General features: G+C 44.2%; 1 protein-coding gene across 2 annotated transcripts in view; it reads right to left on the bottom strand.

Moving 5' to 3' along the window:
- gucy1b1 (guanylate cyclase 1 soluble subunit beta 1) overlaps positions 1-21885 on the bottom strand; it is a 42110-nt gene that overhangs the window by 15495 nt on the left and 4730 nt on the right. For both annotated transcript variants that reach the window (XM_070552615.1, XM_070552614.1), the window contains exons 5-11: positions 19318-19515; positions 17838-18068; positions 17582-17698; positions 14983-15116; positions 8363-8560; positions 5190-5427; positions 4524-4664 (exon numbers count right to left, since the gene is read on the bottom strand). In XM_070552615.1, the coding sequence (XP_070408716.1) occupies positions 4524-4664; positions 5190-5427; positions 8363-8560; positions 14983-15116; positions 17582-17698; positions 17838-18068; positions 19318-19515 (1257 nt within the window). The remainder of the gene's footprint in view (positions 1-4523; positions 4665-5189; positions 5428-8362; positions 8561-14982; positions 15117-17581; positions 17699-17837; positions 18069-19317; positions 19516-21885) is intronic.

Below are 21885 nucleotides of genomic sequence, written 5' to 3'. Positions count from 1 at the left end.
GTGGCGTTCCATGTAAGCATTCCCTGCCAGCATCTTACACCCCGCAGCTATGTTGTGGATCATCTCAGGGGCCTCTTTGCATAGCCACTCCTTGGGTCTTGTCTGGAGTGGTAGATCTTGGCCTCTGTTGCTCTGGTGTTCAGGGCCTGTTCCTGTGCAGCCATGATGAGTGTCTCTGTGCTGTCCTTCACTTGGGTCGGTAACAAGACGGTGCCTGTGCTTGGCTTAGCCGCGGTCACCGGCCACTTTTTCTAACTTTTCCCCACTAACCTCCTCTCTTCCACCTTGCTCCTGTCTGCAGTCCTCTTCAGTAGTGTCCCTGCTACCATCTCCTAGGATCGCCAGACTCTTTTGTCCTTCCGTTCGTTCACGATCGCCCAAGATGCACCAAGGACGTATCCTGTTTGTTTACCTGAGTGGCGCATTGGCCCGGAGCCAAACGACGATTCCAATCATGGCGCTTCCAGCGATGTTTATCCGGTCCCGGGAGAACGTCGGAGGAAAAGAGGTAAATGAGCAGGAATCCAGGTGAGAATAAGACTTCTCTTAAAGCGTGGTTTATCTAGTAAACATTGGCGTGATCTTCTAGCTTCTTGTCCTTTATTTGGCGACTTGAGCGCCACTTCCGCATTCCCGCCAGGCCGCGTTGCGGCGCGTTTTCTCCGTCCAAGTTTTTTAAGGTCGGTTTATCCTCATTCCTCAGTGGTTTCTCCTCCTGTTACCTCCATAAGTGGTTTTTATAAACTGCGTGGATCTAACCCTGCTAATTTACGTCCACTAACTCCAGCTGTTTCTGTAGTTTCTGGTTCCTCCTCCTCACTCAGCATGGCTCTATTAAACACCCGCTCTGTTAACAATAAGTCCTTCCTGCTCAATGATCTAATTCTCTCTAAAAACCTGGATTTTCTGTTTCTGACGGAAGTTTGGCAGCAAACATCTGATTATTCTGGTCTGACTGAACTCTGCCCGAGTGGTTATTCTTTTCTTAGCCAGCCCTGGGGTTCTGGTCGTGGTGGAGGCCTAGCTGTTGTTTTCAGAAACCATCTTCCATGCAGCTCTACAACCTCTGGTCACTTTGCCTCCTTTGAACTGCAGCTGATTAAAGTCGGGCGTAAGGACCCGTTCTACTGTGCTGTGGTCTATCGTCCACCTGGTCCAAACAGTTCTTTCCTTCAGAAGTTTAGTGACTTTCTATCCTCCACTGTGAAGCTGTCCAGACTGGTGATTGTTGGTGACTTTAACATCCACATTGATGATCCCTCTGATGACTTTGCCATGAATTTCTCCAGCCTTATGGACTCCTTCGGCTTTACCCAGCATGTTTCTGGCCCCACACACACCAGGGGGCACACTCTAGCCCTTGTTTTTGCCCCGAGTCTAAATGCTGACAGTGTTTGTCCTAAGTATGTTTATATTTCAGATCACCATTGCATTTTCTTTAACTTGTCAGTTTCTGCGTTCCCACCTCCTGCTCGCCGTATGGTTAGTTCTCGTTTTCTTAATGAGAGAACAGCTAGCAATTTTTCTGCTGCTTTTGATCCACCCTGTTCTTCTGATAACGACCCAGATTCCTTAACTTCTCAGTTTAACGAGCACTGCCTCTCCATTCTGGACAACATCTGTCCTGTCAGAACCAGATCAGTTCCTGCAGTGAACCCTACTCGCTGGTTTAATGACAACCTTCGCAGCCTAAAGCGCCAATGAAGAAAAATTGAGCACTTATGGAAGAAAACCCATCTCCACGTCCATCTGCTGCACCTAAAGGATCTTCTGACATCCTTTAACTCTGCAGTCAGAGATGCTACGGTTTCCTATTTTTCCAACCTGGTGTCCCAGAGCAAAGGGAACCCCAAGGTGCTGTTTAACACCATCAGCAGCATCGTCTCTCCTGCCTCTCCTACATCCTCCATCCACTCTGTTGCAGACTGTGAGAACTTTCTGTCTTTCTTTGTGGACAAAGTCAGTAAGGTTAGATCTAGCATTTCTCCTTCAGCCTTTTCGCCGCCTCTCCCGACTCCAACCAGGCCCATCATCCTAGATAGCTTTGCTCCTGTTTCTTTGCCTGAGTTAACCAAACTAGTTAACTCTATGAAGACCTCTGCATGCCCCCTCGATCGGTCCCAGCATGCTCTCTATAACTAATATTTCTCTGGTTTCTGGTCAGGTCCCTGCTTATTTTAAGAACGCTGTAATCCACCCACTTCTTAAAACACAGAGTCTCGACCCCTCTCTCCATAGCAGCTTCAGACCCATCTCTAAACTTCCGTTCATCTCCAAGATCTTGGAAAAGGTTGTGGCTAAACAGCTCACAGCTGCTCTTGATGAACATAACATCTATGATAGCTTCCATTCAGGTTTTCGTAGAGCTCATTCTACTGAAACAGCTCTTCTTAGGGTCTCTAATGACCTTCTGACTCACAGTGATGCAGGGGACTGTTCTGTTCTGGTCCTGCTGGACTTGACTGCAGCCATTGACACTGTTGACCATCACCTGCTACTGGAGAGGCTGAGAGACTGGGTAGGCCTATCAGGAACTGCTCTGGAGTGGTTCTCCTCTTATCTATCTATCTCCTTTTCTGTGGCCGTCTCCAAGTTTAGGTCCTCCACCACCTCCCTTACCCATGGTGTTCCACAAGGTTCTGTGCTGGGGCCTCTGCTCATCCTCCTCTGTCTGCTTCCTCTTCAGCACATCCTGAGCTCCTTCAAAGGAATCTCCTACCATCTTTATGCAGATGACATCCAACTGTACATCTCCTTTAAGCCCCATGAGATGTCTAAGCTGCAGCTGTTACACACCTGCTTAGACTCTATCAAAACCTGGATGGTGGGAGCTTTCTTCAGCTGAATGAAGATAAGACTGAGATCCTCATCTGTGTCCCAGACAAGCTGGTTCCCAAAGTCAGAGACTCTCTTGGTCAGCTTGCTTCTCACACCAAACCCTCCGTCAGGAATCTTGGCGTGACCTTTGACCCAGCTCTCACCCTGGATTCTCATGTCAGTTCTCTTGTTGGCTCTTCCTTCTTCCATCTCAGGAACGTTGCTAAGCTGAGTCCCATTCTGTCCCGCTCTGAACTTGAGACAGTTCTCCACACCTTCATCTCCTCACGCTTAGACTACTGTAACTCTCTTTTCACGTGTATGAGCAGAACCTCCCTGAACCGTCTACAGGTGGTTCAGAACGCCTGTGCTCGGCTTCTGACCAAGTCCTCCAAACACACCCACATCACCTCGCTTCTCCTCCAGCTTCATTGGCTGCCAGTCAACTTCAGATCCTGGTTCTGGTCTATAGGGCCTTACATGGACAAGCACCATCTTACATTGGTGATCTTCTTAGTCCCTACACCCCCAGCAGGTCCCTGAGGTCCAGTGATCAAAGCCTACTGGTTGTGCAGCACCAGGCTAAAGGTCAAAGGTGACAGATCATTTGCTGCTGTGGCCCCCAGACTCTGGACCTCTCTCCCCCTGAGCCTGAGATCAGTGGACTCAGTGGTCTCCTTTAAAAAGCAGCTGAAGACTCACTTGTTCAAGCTGGCTTTTGTATGACCTTCTTCACCTCTCTCTCTTTATTCTGCTCTCCCCATCTATTCTACCTTCCTCAGGATACACTGATTTCCCTCTTATCTATTCTTTCTCTTTCTTAAAATTTTGTTTTTTAATCACAACTGTCTGTTTTTTTTGCTTAATTTAAATATATTTTAACCATTTTCTAAATTCTTTTTTATATTTTAATATTTTTTGTTTTTGTGAAGTGCCTCGTGATTTTTATCTTGAGAGGCGCTATAGAAATGATATTTTCTTCTTCTTCAGACCAGCTCTTTCTAGCCATTGGTAGGATTTTTTTATATCACCCTCTTCAGTTATCTGTTTGTGGTACATCCATTGTAGGGGTTTGTCCTCATACGATGGCATCTCCAGCACCTCCTACCCTGTTCGCCATTGTCTGAGACAGTGCTTCCCAACCCTGGTCCTCAGGGCATGCTGTCCTGCATGTTTTCCATGGCTCTTCTTCAGCACACCTGATTTACATTGGCTCCTCAGGAGGACATCAAGTGCTACAGATGCCTGTTAATCACTCACTCATTTAAGACAGGTGTGTGGCAGCAGGGAAACACTGGTGTTTAAAAGGGCAACGGGGAGCTCATGTGCCCTGAGGACCAGGGTTTGGAAACACTGGTCCGAGACATTCACTGAATACATCACCTGTTGGGGCATTGTCCTTGATGTACTTATGGATCTTGGATGTTTCATCCTGGGCAGTGGCTCTCACACTCACTAGTCCTCGGTTTACTTCCTTATGGCTAGTGTACAGTCTCAAGGTGCTGGACTTGGGATGGAACCATCCACGCATGGTTAGGAGCTTCCGTGTCTTAACATCTGTGGTCTGTATTTCTTTGTTTGGCCAGCTTATGACTCCTGCAGGATATCTGATTCCTGGCAGGGCGTAGCTGTTTATTATTATTCCCAGTGCAGTTTGACTGTACAGAAAATATGAGGGGAATCTACATTTTTCTAAACAGAAGTACCTGCACTGGTTCATCGTCCACCTTGACTTGTCCAGCGATCTCCATCATATCAAGAGCGAGGTGGCAGATTGATTTGGCGTGATGCGTGCACGGCTCCGGCAGACCACTCACAGTCATGTACTTATCACCCACCGTTTCCACCTGTATTAAAACACAGATTTATTCCTTAAATCTCAGGGATGTAAAGACCTAATCTCCTCTCTTTATACTTGAGTTTCCTGTAGATTTTATAGCTCCCGCCAGGCTACAAAGACAGCTTTTGTAAACACTGTGAAACCAGAAATAAACTGAAACACGGTCTGATAAACACTTAAACACATCAGCTTAAAGACATCCACAGCCTCTTTGAGTCCTGCTAAAAAGTTTAGGACCACCTACCCATTCGGCTGGTTGAGTAAATATTACTTCTTTTGGTGACCCAGTGCTTAAAGCAGAACACTAGGAAGAGCTGAGGTCTGTTTGACTTCTCAAAGTGCATTCTTGTCTGAGAGCCTGGGGTGTAAATCTGCTGCATGAGGCCTATAAAACCCTGCAGTTGTTCAGTAAAACTACACTGCGTTTGGAAGTGAGCTCTGCATGTGTAAAACCCAGGTTTAGTTATATTATTATTCTTTTATTAGATAAAATGACACAACCGCATTAGAAACCGAGGTTTGCTCCCCCAACCTTGTAAACATAAGGGTTCTTCCGAGAGTCTGTCAAGATGTCGAAGCGCGTGTAAACGTCATTGAGCAGGTTGACTATCTTGATGGCGCCTTCAGCTGAGGCGTGCTTGCTGCAGAAAGCGTTGAATCCCACGATGCCGCTGAACAGGATGGTAACATTGTCGTAGCGTTTAGCTGGGACCGGGCGTTTGTGTCGCAGCTCGTTGGCAACGGATGGCGGCAGAACGGAATAGAGCAATCTGAAAAAGAAGAAAAAGAGCGAGCGTTTAGAGGAAGGACACAGTTACGACGTGTTTGCTCAGCACAGTGAGGAGCAGTGGCTGCCAGACTCAAGTCCAGCCATGGATCAGCGCTTTTATTTGCTCCCCCCACCACCTTTTGGTCACTTTGCAATGCAAGCTGCTCTCAGACTAGAAGGGTGGTGTTTCTATGGCAACTGCTAGATCATGGCTGCCCTATTAAAAGCAATATAACTTCCGTGATGCACCATAATGAAAAAACTGCATGCAGCTAATGAACAGCCCTTGAAGAAGCTAGCCGGTACATTCTACACATGCATTCACAATTATAGTTAAAGATTACAATTTCAATATCCAAAAACATAACGTGTATTTTTTCTCTTTAGGAGGAGCGTGTGACAGGCTGCAGACAAAACAAGATCTTCTGATCAGAAATCATAGCTCAGCACCAGTTCTCTTAAATGTTAAAAGGAGAATTTTAATGCCTGTAGGAAGCCTAGACCGTCTGATGTTGGAGCATGGTTAGAATAATAATATAAAGATCCAACGGGAGGGTAAGTCTTTCTATGAGAAGGATTTCTCCGGTGGTCACCAGAAAAGCCCTGCAGCACCTTTGTGATCATCTCTGACAGATCAGAGCCTAAACGGTCTTCATCATAAGCTGGACTAAAGCTCAGCTCAGGTAAATATCAGCCTGCATAACAAAGTCCGACCCCAGGTGCTCCTGCTGTTATGGTATATTTTTAGAACTGTGTGAGATTTCCTGAGTAGATTCCGACCGTAAAAGGAAAATTCTCCTCATCTCCTTCTTAATCTCACCACAAGATGAATGAACGAGGAAGCACAACCACTTAGCTTTCACAGTACTGTTGCAGCATGGGAGCATGAGGCTGAATCACTAACTCAGACAGATGATGACTGAACTGCTGAACTCCTGTATAATGACGAACCTTGCCAGGCTTTTGTTTATCTTTCCTCTGCAGAATGATTCAAAGATTTTTAAAACACAACCTTGCCAAAACCGGAGATTTTATTTGTTTGTTTGTTTTTCCTGGGCAAATTGCAGCTAAAGGAAGGTCCAGTTATCTCCACTGCCTCTGACATAGTTGTGTATGGAAAAAAAGGAGAAAAACAGGCGTAAAGCAGAAATCCGGAGTTTTTCTAGAGGTGGAAAAATGGACAGCACCTAAGCTCCGCCCCCTACCACCGTGATTACAGCTGGAAGGAACACCTCTCGTTTGTGAACACACACCTCTAGCTGGCAAACAGAGCTAAAATACATCATACATAAAATACATAATTTTACAATTACTACACTTACATCATGTTGTGTGTTCATACATATATACATATATACTTATATATATATATATATATGTATATGTTTTTTAAAGACTTAAGAAATGTACAAGCAGCCGAAATGTGTTTTCTCTGCAGGGTGTCTGGGCTCTCTCTTAGAGATAGGGTGAGAAGCTCGGTCATCCAGGAGGGGCTCAGAGTAGATCCTCTGCTCCTCCACATCAAGAGGAGCCAGTTGAGGTGGCTCGAGCATCTGATTAGGATGCCTCCTGGACACCTCCCTGGTGAGGTTTTCTGGGCATGTCCAACCGGGAGGAGACCTAGAGGGAGACCCAGGACACAATGAATGGACAATGTCTCTCGCCTGTCCAGGGAACGCCTTGGGGTTTCCACGGAAGAGGTGGCCCAAGTGGCTAGGGAGAGGCTTCTCAACTTAGGCTGTTGCCCCCGGGACCTGACTCCGGATAAGTGGAATAGAGTGGATGGATGGACTTAAGAAATGCCAACCACTCTGCATCAGTCTAGGTACGTCGTCAAACGCGAGCACGCTCTGTGATTGACATCTGTACGTTAGTGGATGTCTAGTGCTATTGGGTAATGGGTAACGGATATGATAAATGATAAATGACCTGCACTTGTATAGCGCCTCTCAGAGTAAGGACTCCAAAGTGTATCATTCATCCATTCACGCACACATTGACACACTGACGGTGATGAGCTACGATGTAGCCACAGCTGCCCTAGGGCGCACTGACAGAGGCGAGGCTGCCGAGCACAGGCGCCACCGGTCCCTCCGACCACCACCAGCAGGCAAGGTGGGTTAAGTGTCTTGCCCAAGGACACAACAGCAGAATTCGCTGTCCGGAGCCGGGATCGAACCTGCAACCTTCCGATAACTGGACAACCCGCTCAACTTGTTGAGCTACTGCTGCCCATATCTATTCAAATTGCATGGGGCTCTACGGGACAGGGTCAGCAAAATAAAGCACAAACAGTCGACATTATATAACAGTACAGGGTCAGACGCATAATTCCTGATGTGAGAAAACTCTTTTGCTGCTTTACAGCCCGATGCAGGGTAGCTGCAGATTTAAGGGAGCCAAATTTAAGACTTTTTAAGACCTTTTTTAAGGCCACTTTGACCAAATTTAAGCTATTTTAAAAATTAAATTTAAGCGATAATTTCCAGCTATTGCCTGGAGCCGGTGCTAACCACGTCGCGAATGTGGGATTAGCCATCCAGTTACTATTAACTTTTCCCTTCCCCATGGCGCAAGCTCCCACTAGCTTAACCAGCTAATGTGCTCATCTAAAAACAGCCCCTTTTCACAACCAACTGACTGCGTACGGTTCCGCTTACGTCAACATCGTACACAAAAAATGCTGAACACTAACTAGAAATTCACGAAATTTTCATAGAAATAAAAGAATCTTGTTTATTGGGTCTTTGGTCATTTAAGACCTTTGGAAACTGGATTTAAGGATTATTTGTCATTTTTAAGGACTTTTAAGGCCTTAAATTAGGAAAAGCTAATTTAAGACTTTTTAAGACTTTTTAAGGACCCGCGGACACCCTGCCGATGTCTGAGCAGTCTAGCTAAATTGGCCTTTTATTTTGTGACGAATGTAGTCTGACCTATCTGTTTTCTTCTTCTCGTCCTCCAAAGCTCTGAGTGTGTGCTGAAGACGATCTGTCAGGATTTCCAGCTCCTGGGTCAGCTTGTACTCCTCACGGAACTGCTCACCCAGCAGCACCAGGTCACGCGTGGCGTCATGCAGTGGGATGTCACTCAGGTAAAGCCCCCTCCGTGTTAGATCATCCAAGTTCATAACGCTGGTGTGGGAAAAAAAGACAAAAATAGCTTCATGTTACTGTTCGTTAAAAAAATGACTGAAAATGATGAACTTTTGTCTTTGGTGGCAGCAGTGCTGCATACGGCCATGATGTTCTTACTCTTATCATGAGAGGGTGTAAATTATACAGATCATAAAGAATCAGGGGTGAGATCATCATTCGGGATAAGACTACTGGCTCCAAATGAATGATTGTTTCTCGGGTGAGACCTGACACTTTTAAAAAGCCTGTTTGTGATAAAGAGAATAAACAATCTCCTTAAAAGGATGTTCAAACTGAGACAATGAAATCTAGTGGAAAGTACTTTCTTCCTTCAATAAAACCGTTTCTTTGGTTTTATTAGAGCAGTATGAGGAACTGGAGCACCGCCGACAAAGTGTTGTTATAACGAGAAACTTTCTTGTTATTACAAGATGTTGCTCCTATATGTTTTTTTTTCCTCACCCAGACAGCAATATGCTTCCGTGGATGACCAATTAAACAGATGGCTCAGAGGAATAAATGACGGTAGCTACTCCACAAACATACATTTGTTTGTTCATTCTTTGCAATTCCTTTGGTTTTAAAGGTGCATTATGTAGAAATGAAGTAAAAATGACATCCTGTCGTAAAATTTGGTTACTGTATCCACTTATAACAACTGTGGAGCTTTTTGTCGGCCGTCGTCAAATTACAATTGTCTGTGCTGCAGTATTAGCTCTCAGGAGACACGGCAACCCCACACTCACTGATGGTAAACAGTAGTTACGTCCATCCTTCCTTTGAACTGACAATCCCCACAGCCAGCTGGATATGAAATATGTTTCAGTATAACCTTCCTTCCACAATGACTGAAACATTAGATTATTCACTGAAAAATTCTCACTATATTCTTACATACTGCACCTTTAATGAGTGATTAAACTCAACCTGAACCCCACAGGTGGGTTTTAACCCCAGGTGTCAGGACAATCATCTATCTCTCTATTGCGTTATGGAAAAATAAACAAATTCTCTCAATTTTGGTATGTAAAGCCAACTTTTTTAATCGGGCTATAAAACGAGTAACAAAGTACTATAATCAGCTTTCATCAGTTCAGATTTACACATGACTGAATTTATGAACCCCTCATGCTCAATTTCTCCTCCTAATAGAGTCAAAGAGCGGTTGGTGTTGTTGTGTCTGTGGACTACTGACTCTAACGCTGTGCACATCCTTATTCACTGCACATTCAAGAACAAATTCATAATTCATTTTGCTGCTGCACACATGCAAAAGGCTGAAGGCCCCAGACAGATAAGAGCACAAGGTGAAAATTAGGCTTTCAGACAATTTCACAATAAAGAGAGCAGGAATATGAAAAATGTAATAAATAAACATATTTATGTATTAGTAAAGGTCAGGAGTTGTGTCAGCTGTTTTACTGCTGCCGTTCTGTTTACAGCAGGGAATCTTTACTGTGTGACTTCACAAATGTTCTTTACCCTCTAGAAGTCTTTCTTCAGCATGCCTCATCATAAACGCGTGCCATAAAACTTCATACCAGCTGGTAGACAAGCAGCATTTAGTTTATTTTGCTACAGGACGGAAGGATATATGATAAAATTTGTATGTAAGAAAGAGAAGCTTTTGCAGGATGTGAAACAACGTGTCATATCTAAATACTGAGTTAAAATGTAAAATGATAAGGCCATTTTTGTTTGTTTACCTAAATGTTTCAATTTCTTCTAAATGGTTGCATGTAATGACTCCATTATGCAGGTAAGACTTGGTGAAAATGATTCATCTTAAGTAGAAGCCGACCGATATGATTTTTTAAGGCCGATGTCGATACCGATTTTTAAAGATTTTTGTTGCCGATGGCGATCTCTAAAGCCGATTATTAAGGCCAATATTGATACGTTTTAGCAGCACACTGGTTGTGAAATACAACTTAATACTCACTGTGTGCAATATAAATTAAATAAGTCAATAAATATCTTAATATTTATCGAACTTCAAATATAAAACAAACTCAAAACATTTTAAAAAACGGTGTGTTGGGGTCCTTCAGGTTCTTTCTTCAGTCTAGTAGTGGTGGCAGTCGGCCACACAGCTGCCTGATTTATTATTTATTTTTTATAGGCTTTTAAAAATAATCTCTGCCGATGGTCAATATAGAAAAAATTGAATATATCGGTCGGCCTTTAATCTTAATCTCACCTAGTCATTTTTTCATCCTAATTCAATATTATTGTAAATCAGAGAGAATATTTAATGTTGGACAAAATAGAACAAAAACTTCTTTACTTTTTTTTCTTGTACATTAGTAAAAATAATTTAAAAAAATGTTATCTTAAGTTTCATTTAATCATCAAAAAACACTGGTGGGTTGCTTTTTCTGCTGAAAAACCAAATATGTTCCTGGAGAGGTTTCTCGTAGAACGCAATATTATTTCTATGCCCATCAACACAGTTTTAAGTCCATATTGTAATGTGAATTTTGTCACAACGAATAATTTGATCTTCAAAGGGTTTTTAGGAGTTAGATGTTCTCTAAGGACATTTGCTTCATTTGGCTACGGTGAAGATCATCTTGAGTGCACCACAATCTTCTCCCCTAAAATTCCATGAGCCCCATTTCTTATGCACATTGCAAACTTTTATCTGTTTTCTTAAGCACTCCAATGCTAAAAATAAAAATCGTCGTTGTCGTCTTCCTCTGCTTCTCCGGGTCGCGGGGGCAACATCCCAACTAGGGAGCTCCAGAAAGTCCTCTCCCCGGCCACCTCCAGCAGCTCCTCCGGCAGGACCCCAAGGCGTTCCCGGACCAGATAGGAGATGTAACCTCTCCAACGTGTCCTGGGTCGACCCGGGGGCCTCCTGCTGGCAGGACACGCCCGAAACACCTCCCCAGGGAGGTGTCCAGGAGGCATCCTGACCAGATGCCCAAACCACCTCAAGTGACTCCTTTCGATCCGGAGGAGCAGCGGTTCTACTCCGAGTCCTACCCGAATGTCTGAGCTCTTCACCCTAACTCTAAGGCTGAGCCCGGCCACCCTAAGGAGGAAAATCATTTCGGCCGCTTGTATCCGTGATCTCGTTCTTTCGGTCATTACCCAAAGCTCATGACCATAGGTGAGGATTGGGACGTAGATCGACCGGTAAATCGAGAGCCTGGCTTTCTGGCTCAGCTCCCTCTTCACCACGACAGATCGGCTCAGCGTCCGCATCACTGCAGACGCCGAACTAATCCGCCTGTCGATCTCCTGATCCCTCCTACCCTCACTCGTGAACAAGACCCCGAGATACTTAAACTCCTCCACTTGAGGTAGGACCTCTCCCCCGACCCGGAGGTGGCAAGCCACCCTTTTCCGGTCGAGAACCATGGTCTCAGATTTGGAGGTGCTGATCCTCATCCCAGCCGCTTCACACTCGGCCGCGAACCTACCCGGCAAGAGCTGAAGGTCAGAGCTGGATGAAGCTAGGAGGACCACATCATCCGCAAAAAGCAGAGATGAGATTCTCCTGCCACCAAACTCGACACACTCCACAGCACGGCTGCGCCTAGAAATTCTGTCCATAAAGGTAATGAACAGAACCGGTCACAAGGGGCAGCCATGGTGGTGTCCAACCCTCACTGGGAACAGGTCCGACTTACTACCGGCTATGCGGACCAAACTCATGCTCCTCTGGTAAAGGGACTGAATGGCCCTTAACTAAAGGCCACCCACCCCATACTCCTGGAGCGTCCCCCACAGGGTGCCCCTGGGGACACGGTCATAAGCCTTCTCCAAATCCACAAAGCACATATGGATTGGTTGGGCAAACTCCCATGCCCCCTCCATCACCCTTGCAAGGGTATAGAGCTGGTCCACAGTTCCACGGCCAGGACGAAAACCACATTGCTCCTCCTCTATCTGAGATTCAACTATCGATCGGACCCTCCTCTCCAGTACCTTGGAGTAGATCTTTCCAGGAAGGCTGAGGAGTGTGATCCCCCTATAGTTGGAACACACCCTCAGGTCACCCTTCTTAAAGATGGGGACCACCACCCCGGTCTGCCACTCCACAGGAACTGTCCCCGATGACCACACAATGTTGCAGAGACGTGTCAACCACGACAGCCCTACGACATCCATTGCCTTGAGATACCCAGGATGAATCTCATCCGCCCCCGGGGCTCCGCCGCTGTGTAGTTGTTTGACTACCTCAGCAACTTCTGCCCCCGAGATTGGACAGTCCATCCCCAGGCCTCCCAGCTCTGGTTCCTCCTCGGAATGCGCGTAGGTGGGATTGAGGAGCTCCTCACAGTATTCCTTCCACCGTCCGACTATAGCCTCAGTTGACGTCAGCAGCTCCCCATCCCCACTGTAAACAGTGTGAGCGAGTTGCTGCCTTCCTCTCCTGAGGCGCCGGACAGTTTGCCAGAACGTCTTTGGAGCCGATCGATAGTCTTTCTTCATGGCTTCACCAAACTCCTCCCATCCCCGAGATTTTGCCTCGGCAACTGCCACTGCTGCACCCCGCTTGGCTATCCAGTACCTGTCTGCTGCCTCCGGAGACCTTCAGACCAGCCACGCCCTGTAGGCCTCCTTCTTCAGCCTGACGGCTCTCCAAACCTCTGGTGTCAACCAGCGGGTACGGGGGTTGCCACCACAAATGGCACCAGCCACCTTGCGACCACAGCTAGCAACAGCCGCCTCAACAATCGCAGAGTGGAACAAGGCCCACTCGGAATCAATGTCCCCCACTGCTCTCAGGACGCGGTCAAAGCTCTGCCGGAGGAGGGAGTTGAAGACCGTCTTAACAGGTTCTTCCGCCAGGCGTTCCCAGCAGACCCTAACTATGTGTTTGGGTCTGCAAGGTCCACGCGGCATCTTCCCCTGCCATCTGATCCAACTCACCACCAGGTGGTGATCAGTTGACAGTTCCGCTCCTCTCATCACTCGGGTGTCCAAAACATACGTCCGCAGGTCAGATGATACGACTACAAAGTCTATCGTCGACCTGGGACCTAGGCTGCCCTGGTACCAAGTGTACCGATGGGCATCCTTATGTTCGAACATGGTGTTCGTTATGGCCAAACTGCGGCTTGCACAGAAGTCCAATAACGAAACACCACTCGAGTTCAGACCAGGCGGGCCGTTCCTCCCAATCACACCCCTCCAGGTCATGCTGTCATTGCTCACGTGAGCACTGACGTCCCCCAGCAGGACAGTGGAGTCCCCTGATGGAGCACTATCTAGCACTCGTCCCAGGGATTCCAAAAAGGGTGGGTACTCTGAACTGATATTTGGCCCATAAGCACAAACAACAGTCAGGACCTGTTCCCTGACCCGGAGGCGCAAGGAAGCTACCCTCTCGTCCCCCGGGGTAAACCCCAACACACAGGCAGAGAGTCTCGGGGCTAACAAAAAGCCAACCCCAGCCCTCCGCCTCTCACCCGGAGCAACTCCAGCAAAGGAGAGTGTCCAACCCCTCTCAAGGACTTGGGTTCCAGAGCCAATGCTATGTGTCGAGGTGAGTCCGACTATATCTAGCCGGTACTGCTCAACCTCTGCCATAAGCTCCTGCTCCTTCCCCGCCAGCGAGGTGACGTTCCATGTCCCAAAAACCAGTTTCCTTGTCCGGGGATTGGACCGCCAAGGCTCCCGCCTCGGTCTGCCACCCGATCCACACTGCACCGGACCCTTCATGTTCCTCCTGCGGGTGGTGGGTCCACAGTTGAATGAGCCCATGTATCCGGTTCGGGCTGGGCCCGGCCAGGCCCCATGGGCGAAAGCCCGTCCACCAGGCGCTCGCTCACGGGCCCCGACCCCAGGCCTGGCTCCAGAGTGGGACCCCGGTAACCCTCCGGGCCGGGTACTCCGACTCTTTGAATTTACATCCATGAAAGATCCTCTGAACCGTTCTTTGTCTCACCCTTCACTTAAAAAAAAAAATGTAATTCTTATTTTCCTGCAGTGTCTCCTCAGGCAGCTCCATAATTTTCCCTCATTAGTGTCAATTTTCTGATGCTGTGAAATCATAAATGCTACATAAATACCGGCAGATAAAGAACTGGGTGATACTTAATTAATCTGCTTCTAAAAATAATCCCCAATAAACAGTTTTTACTGCTGCTGCTCAAAGTGCAGCCTGATTCAAGCAGAGAATTAAATCCTTATTTACATGCTATTTAGGTAATCAGTGGGGTCAATGAATATATTGTTGGTACCTGTTTTTTTTAACTGCTAGAAGGGTGATTTTAAAAGGAATTGAGCGAGAGTACTTGAACTTCTTTTTATAATTAAAATGGTCTGTTTTATGTCTGTAAAACATTTAAATGGAATTTCAAATTAAAATTAATTAAGTTCCCTGGAACTGGTCTGTGAATGAGAGCTGTTTTTGCATGTTGAGTCATTTCTCCTGTCACAAGCACAAAGCGCAGCGGGCTTACCTGGGCGAGCAAAGAAAAAGGATGTTCTCAGCCTCGGGCAAATAGATCATCTGCCCTTTCAGTCTCAGACAGCTGATCTCCACCCCCGTCAGCTCGTCCTCATTCTCTACAGTCTCCACATTAAGCAGGCCCTCCTGTCAGGAATACATCACACTTATGAATATTTCATCATGCTGTATGTTCTTTTCTAAATCTCCTTCAAAACCACCAACACCATCAATCCTTCTGGGAAAATCGTTTTAGATTTTAGGCATGTGAAATAAAATACTTAAAAGCTATACCTCTGGCAGACTATCACAGTTAACAGCGTGCTAGCAATTTGAGGATGAAAGGGGTGCATTTGTTTTAGTTTTACTTTATTGTTTCTTTGGTTTTGTTGGTAACTTTTTGGGTGATTAATATAAGTGTGTTATTTCCTCTATGCTTTCTGACATTTCTACAAATAAAGTTGTCCTTTCTCGCTAAATCCAAACAGTTTTAGTTTTATCTGAATTAACAGCATAAATAAAAATGACTAACTGCTTCTAAAAATATCCATGACCTTATCAATATTTAAGTAGGTCTATTATACCCAGTTTAGCTTCTTTAATATGCAACCTCACTGGACTGGCTTCGTATTATTTATAGTTCAAAAAAGGTTTTCTGGCGTATGTCAGAGTCGCACAAATCTCTACAATAGTTCCACTTCCTGAAACAGTTCTAGCTTCTATCCCTTTACTCATATTTTTAATACATTTAGTTGTACTCTGACAAATAAATGAATAAATAAAAAAAGCTCCTGTGAGCCTGTTTCAGGAACTAGAAGTGAGCCAGATCAGAGTTGAACTTCAGGCCCAATCCAAATACTCGCACTTTCATCCTTGCGCCCTTCAAATGTGCATCCAGGGGTGCAAGAGCGTAGGGTGTCCCAGTTTGGAAGTGAACCATGCCCCTTTTGCACCCTTGATCTGCACTTCGCTGAAGTTCGCATCAATGCAGACTTCAGTGAAGGTTATTACCCACAACCCATTGCTGTGTGGGAATTGTGAGAAGAACGTGGAGCAAGGATCAAGTACCTTTTCTGAAATTTAGCCTTTTTAAGTATAATTATTGAAACAGTAAGTATTTTATTATTGTACATAGATGATTACAATCACATGTTTCTTTGTTAAAAAGATGCATCAGATGTCAGTTGAAAATTTTTGATAACTGATACTAGTGATGGTGTGTATTTTTGGAGATGACCTGCCAGTAATTTAACTGTTTTAATATCATTCAGTATAATTTTACAGACTGCAGAGTCAACAATAAAATGTTAGGATTAAAACAGAAAAGAGAACATTTCCCCTTCCTCCCCTTCACTGAAAATTAAATCTTTAATAATAGAACTTATTTTTTGTTATTTCCTCTTCAATCAAAAATTAAAGAAGTTGATTTTAGGACTATTAATGGTATTTATTTGTGCTCTGAATGTTTTAGACTAAGATTTAATGTGGATAGCAATTAATACAAATGTTGTCAAATATTTGTTTGAAAGTAGTTAATAAAGATATTTTAAAAAGTAACACAAAGAGCGACCAGCATGCGCTGTGGTCGATGACGCAATGCGCACGGTCCCAAGTCGCCATTTTTTCATGCTTGTGTACTACACACTCAAATTCTGACTGCACACTACCTCCAAGTGCACTTCGCTGCAGACTGTGTGTTGGGATTAGGCTTCAGACTGCAGGATTTGGAGTCTTGTTTCCTGATATTTGGATCACTTGCTTCTGATTGGCTAACAGCAGCGCAAATCTACCACTGACTGTTTGCTTTGCAAAGTTTATGTTTTATCTCTACAAATAACACAAGCCTGAAGGAGTTCGGCCGTGTGGAGTAGCTAATGCTGCTAACAGACATTCTCTGCTGTTTCCTGTATGCTAAAGCCCATGAACGTTCAGCAACAGTGTGACATAGATCAGTCAGGCTTTTCTAATCCTAGAGTTTCACCATCTATTTTCTATCAGCCGCTAATCCAGCAGATAGGTGTAGGAGACTATTTTTATGTTCAGCCTGCATGAAATAATAATTAAGGTTGGCCTTTAAAGATGGCTGAAAATCCACCGACAGAACTTTTCATCCTCATGTCCCACATTCTTTGTGCTGCAAAAGCCTTGGTGTTCGTTTTATGCTTTATTTCATCGTGTGTTTGCTATGTGAGCAAGTGCTACTACAATTAAAGAGAATTTTCTCACTCCTGATGCACCTCAGTGCAGCCAGCCTCAACAGGAGTGAACCGTGGGTCGCAAATCTTAATTAAACATTTCCAATTATAGATTCACTTGTGTTATCTGAAATATTCTCTTTAAGTATGCAGCATTAAAGAGGTCGTGTAACCTTTGAAAAGACCTGCTTTAAGCTGTCTGACCATTAACATGCAGTGCAAAGTTTGAACGAAGTAAATTCAATGCATCAAACGACTAACTAATAAAAGGAAACAACACAGAAAAGTGGTTTTAATCAATTTGGGCTCATTAATCGTAATTTCTGCCTAACAATATTATCTTTAAATAAGCAAAATATTACTTTTTTGTTTTTTGCTTTTTCATGATAGAACTGATGAAGTTTATTTAATATCTACCTTGCTTCGTAGAACAAACACGGTGTTGATGTGGGAAAGGATGCCATGAAAACTGAAGTCAATGTGAGGACGGACCAAAGAAAAGACCGAAGGGAGGATGCAGGTTCCAGGCTGAAGCTGGAAAAAAAATACATTTTCTTCCGTTAAATGGGAAGACAAAAGTCGCATCAGCACATCTAAAACATCCTGATGTGCTGATTTCATAAATAGTTCCTGATTTTTAAAGACTATGAAATGATCAGATGCAAATGCACACCTGCGGCAGGACTCTGTAAATGGCGTTGCCGCACTGCGTGAGCATCAGGTCTTTGTCGAACATGAGGTGAAACGGGAAGGCCTTGCAGAACGTGTACGGGCTGATCCGAGTCTCCTGAGTGCCGTTCTCCTCAAAGCCATCAAGATCCTCGTAGAAGGCCTCCTCCTCAGAGTCCTTCTCCTCAATCAGGAACTTGATGTGATCACACTCTTCACTTTTAGGTTGGATCATCTACGATGGGATTTTATTAGAACGTTATTAATAAATTAAATTTGATCAAATTTAGAACAAGATGGCACCAATAAGAGCCCAACACTATATTACAACTTACATTTACAAGTTAATAATGACTTCATTAATCTAGGGGCGACAGTGGTAAGTGCTCGCCCCGTAATCAGAAGGTTGCAGGTTCGAGCCCCGCTCAGTCTGGCGCTGTGTCCTTGAGCAAGACACGTAACCCACCTTGCCTGCTGGCGGTGTTCAGAGGGGCCGGTGGCACCTGTGTATGGCAGACTCGCTTCTGTCGGTGCGTCCCAGGGCAGCTGTGGCTACAATGTAGCTCATCACCACCAGGGTGTGAATGGGTGAGTCACTTATTATGCTGTAAAGTGTCTTGGGGGGTTCCAGGGCTCTAGAATGTGCTATATCAAATACAGGCCATTTACCATTAATCTCATGCTCTCTGTATTGAATTAGGAGGGTTAAAATGGGATTCTGTGGGTTTATGAGCATAAGGCCTGCTGACGTCAAGCTCCTGTCTCTGCTCCCTGTTGCCACGGCAACAGTGGCTAATATTTTCAGAAAATTGGGTGTCACATTTGGAGCGTCTGCCATTTTCCGTCCTTTCATTACACGCGCAACAGTAGAAAAATATTATCCTTGTCTGTGCAACGTGATTAGGGCTGGGAGAAAATGTCACGGTTACAAAACAGAGAAAAGTCCTTCCAAACACTTATGTAGAGAATAACGAGCTGTGATGATGGATGTGGATCGCTGGCCATGGTTTATAGGCTGAACATTCAAAATACTAATAAGTGATATTTAACGACATCTGGTATGGCCCCAGTTTGATTAGCAGGATTGGATTAATACCTTAATGAACCAGCAGCATTTCAGTGATCTAATTGAGCCATAGCTAAACAAAGTTAGGCTAGAAGTGAGGAGGAAAGGCTGTCAGCCTCCAGCTAGAGACCTATAACTTCGATCTAAAAACATCCTCTGACTCACAGGCATTAGCCCAAACCTGAGCTGTGTTTATCACAGGGTTTCTCTTGGGATATTTGTGGGGGTCTGTTGTTTAATCTTCCCATCTAAGACATGAATTGTCACACTCTGAAACAAAGCATTACACTTTAAGGCTTCACTGAGCATTGTCCCCATAAAGCTTTAAGCCATCTTCACTCTTCAGCAGCAACAGACGGAACCATTAATGCTGTGGGTTTCAGCGAGCTCAAAGAGGGAGCAAAATAACAAGGCCGACCTTCATCTCTATCTCCGTTCCGTGGATTTGTTGAGCAACAGTTTTAATGATGCCAATCACGATGTCCTGCAAGCCTTCTCTCTCAGAGTAGTAGTGAAGGATCAGGTTGTTGCCTTTTTCTGCGTCAGTGCAGCGAAACGAGGGCGCCCTCATCCCGGGATAAATGGTGCCCAGGTGATCGTGCAGAGCATCCAGATTCTGCAAGTTCAGATTAAAGGAGAAATACAACCAGTCACAAGAAAGTTGCTTTTAAAGGAAGTGCAGCCAATTTTGAGTTCATCCGAAAAGGTCGAAAAAGTGGATTTATTACCAAAATGTATTAAAGTATCTTTCTGGAGTTTTCCCCTTTCAGAAATTATGTATGATTTGTCAGAAATCCGTAAAAGTGATTATCTTATCATGTACTGTGATATAACGTAAGCAATATGTCTTTTATTTAAATTTTTTTTGCTAAGCACCCCTTCTGCCCCGCAGAGCTCCGTGCAATAGCAAACTGAGCGTCGACCAGAACTAACCAATAGCGTTAGACTACTGCTTATTTGCTTCAAATTTAAGGAATACTTCGGCTGATGCAGAGTTGATGAACTTTTCACGGACAAGTATGTCTCCAAAATATAAATACATGAGAACACAACATGACATGAGAATAATACTCGTAAAACGTGTTTTAGCTGTTTGTCGGTTACAGAAGCACATTTATAAACAGAAACGTGAAGTTGCCATCTTAAAAAAACGGAAGGCGTGTGATATGCTTGTCAGCCACTAGATGGTGCCATCGCATAAGAGAAACACTCCGAAAAGAGGCTTGAAGAAAATGCGTTGTTTCCTACACAGAAACATGTTTAAGAATATTACGAGTGAAAATCAAATATAGGGCAAAAGATAATTAATAATACTACACCTGAAAATCAAATTCCACACAGTCTTTAAAAAGTCATTCATGATTTAACTAGAAAATAAAGCCAATATAAAATGTATATTTTTTACATTTCTTACTTATAATTTATAAAGGGCTTAGATTTAAAGGTGCAAAATGCAAGAATGAAGGAAGAATGACATCCTTTGGTCAAATGTGGTTACTGCAGTCCATTTTTCTAGGCAAAAAAGGTTACTTTCTCATGGCTGCTCTGTGAGTTGCATGGCTATTTCCAGTTACGACTCAGCACCAGAAGATTCTAGATGACAAGCGAAGATGAGGCACACACAATAAGTTGATTAAGTAGATACATACACTGTCGTGTCTTGTGCTAGCACCCTTGGGTGTTTTACAATAGGCATCACTTTTTACACTTATTACGGTAATGTTTCTTTGGCATTGGAGGAAGTGTGGTTGTTTTCCGTCTTGCTGTCAAAGTTCTGAACGACTCTTTAAAGGAAGTAAAATGCCATGACTGACCCATTATTCACTTCACACATACATTCCACTGTAAAATCGAGTTGTTGGTCATTGAAAAAGGAGCTTGAGATCTTTTTAAAGACGACCCGTATGTATCTAACTCACCATTAGCATTTTTAGCTCAACATTATCCTCTAACCTGCTTCACCAGATATTAGAGTAAAACAAAAAGATGCTGTGGTTTGGTTTCTTAGGGGTACAAGAAATAACTTCTGGGTCGCTCCTGTTTACTGGCTTCAGTTCTTTAAACAACTGGAGATTTTTGCCTGCAGGTGTTGAATTAAACGTTCTGGAACTGCAGCGTTAGCTCTCCAGAGACTCAGCAACCTCACAAACTCACTGATTGTAAACAGTGACCATGTCCCTCTTGATTTTTGGAAAGAAGAAAAATTGACAAACCCCAGCTGGCTAAGAAGAAAATCTATTACAGTGAAACCCTCCTTCCAACATGATTGAGATATTACTGTTTTGTGATTATTTGACTGTAAAACTCTTACATATTCCTTCTGATATAAGCTGATATTTCATTCATTACAGGCACACTTGGCAGTTTTACTTGCTTTTAGTACCCCCTGGTGTCCATTTAGTAAAGCCAAAAGCGAAACTTATCTCCTCGCTGTGCATTCGTCTTCTTAACACCTTAATCTAACAGCTAAATTGTCTTCATTAGTGTCTACAGGAGTGATTCATCTCTAGATTAAACACATCAGCTGTGCTCATGATCTAAAACATGGAGGAAACATGCTGGAAGCAGACTGCAGCACTTGGTATGCCAGCTAAATATTCTTGTAAGTCCAACAGACCGGAAAGACACTCTGTAGTTGCAAATGCGGTATTCTGGCTACAGAGGGCGGTGGGAGTCTGAGTGACATTTCATTAACTGTGTAAAAGGTCGTTTTAGCACATACTGGTTCAAGAAAATGATTTAAAAATATGAAAAAGTAGCATAGTGTGGCATTAAAATGACCATAATTATCGTTACATGTAGAAATGCTTTTACCATGAGTACTATACATTAAGTACAACTACTTCCCCATTAATAGACAAGTGCCAGTTAATACTTGTGCTAGTATGTTTCTAAACCACCCCGATACAGGGACAAAAACCAGACTCTTTCTCATGCACAAGGCATTGCTATAAATTAAGATTTTTCTAAAAACCTATATAGAACC

Source organism: Nothobranchius furzeri, chromosome 6, assembly GCF_043380555.1.
Source record: "Nothobranchius furzeri strain GRZ-AD chromosome 6, NfurGRZ-RIMD1, whole genome shotgun sequence".
Classification (NCBI taxonomy): domain Eukaryota; kingdom Metazoa; phylum Chordata; class Actinopteri; order Cyprinodontiformes; family Nothobranchiidae; genus Nothobranchius; species Nothobranchius furzeri.
This window is presented reverse-complemented; position numbering and strand designations above follow the sequence as displayed.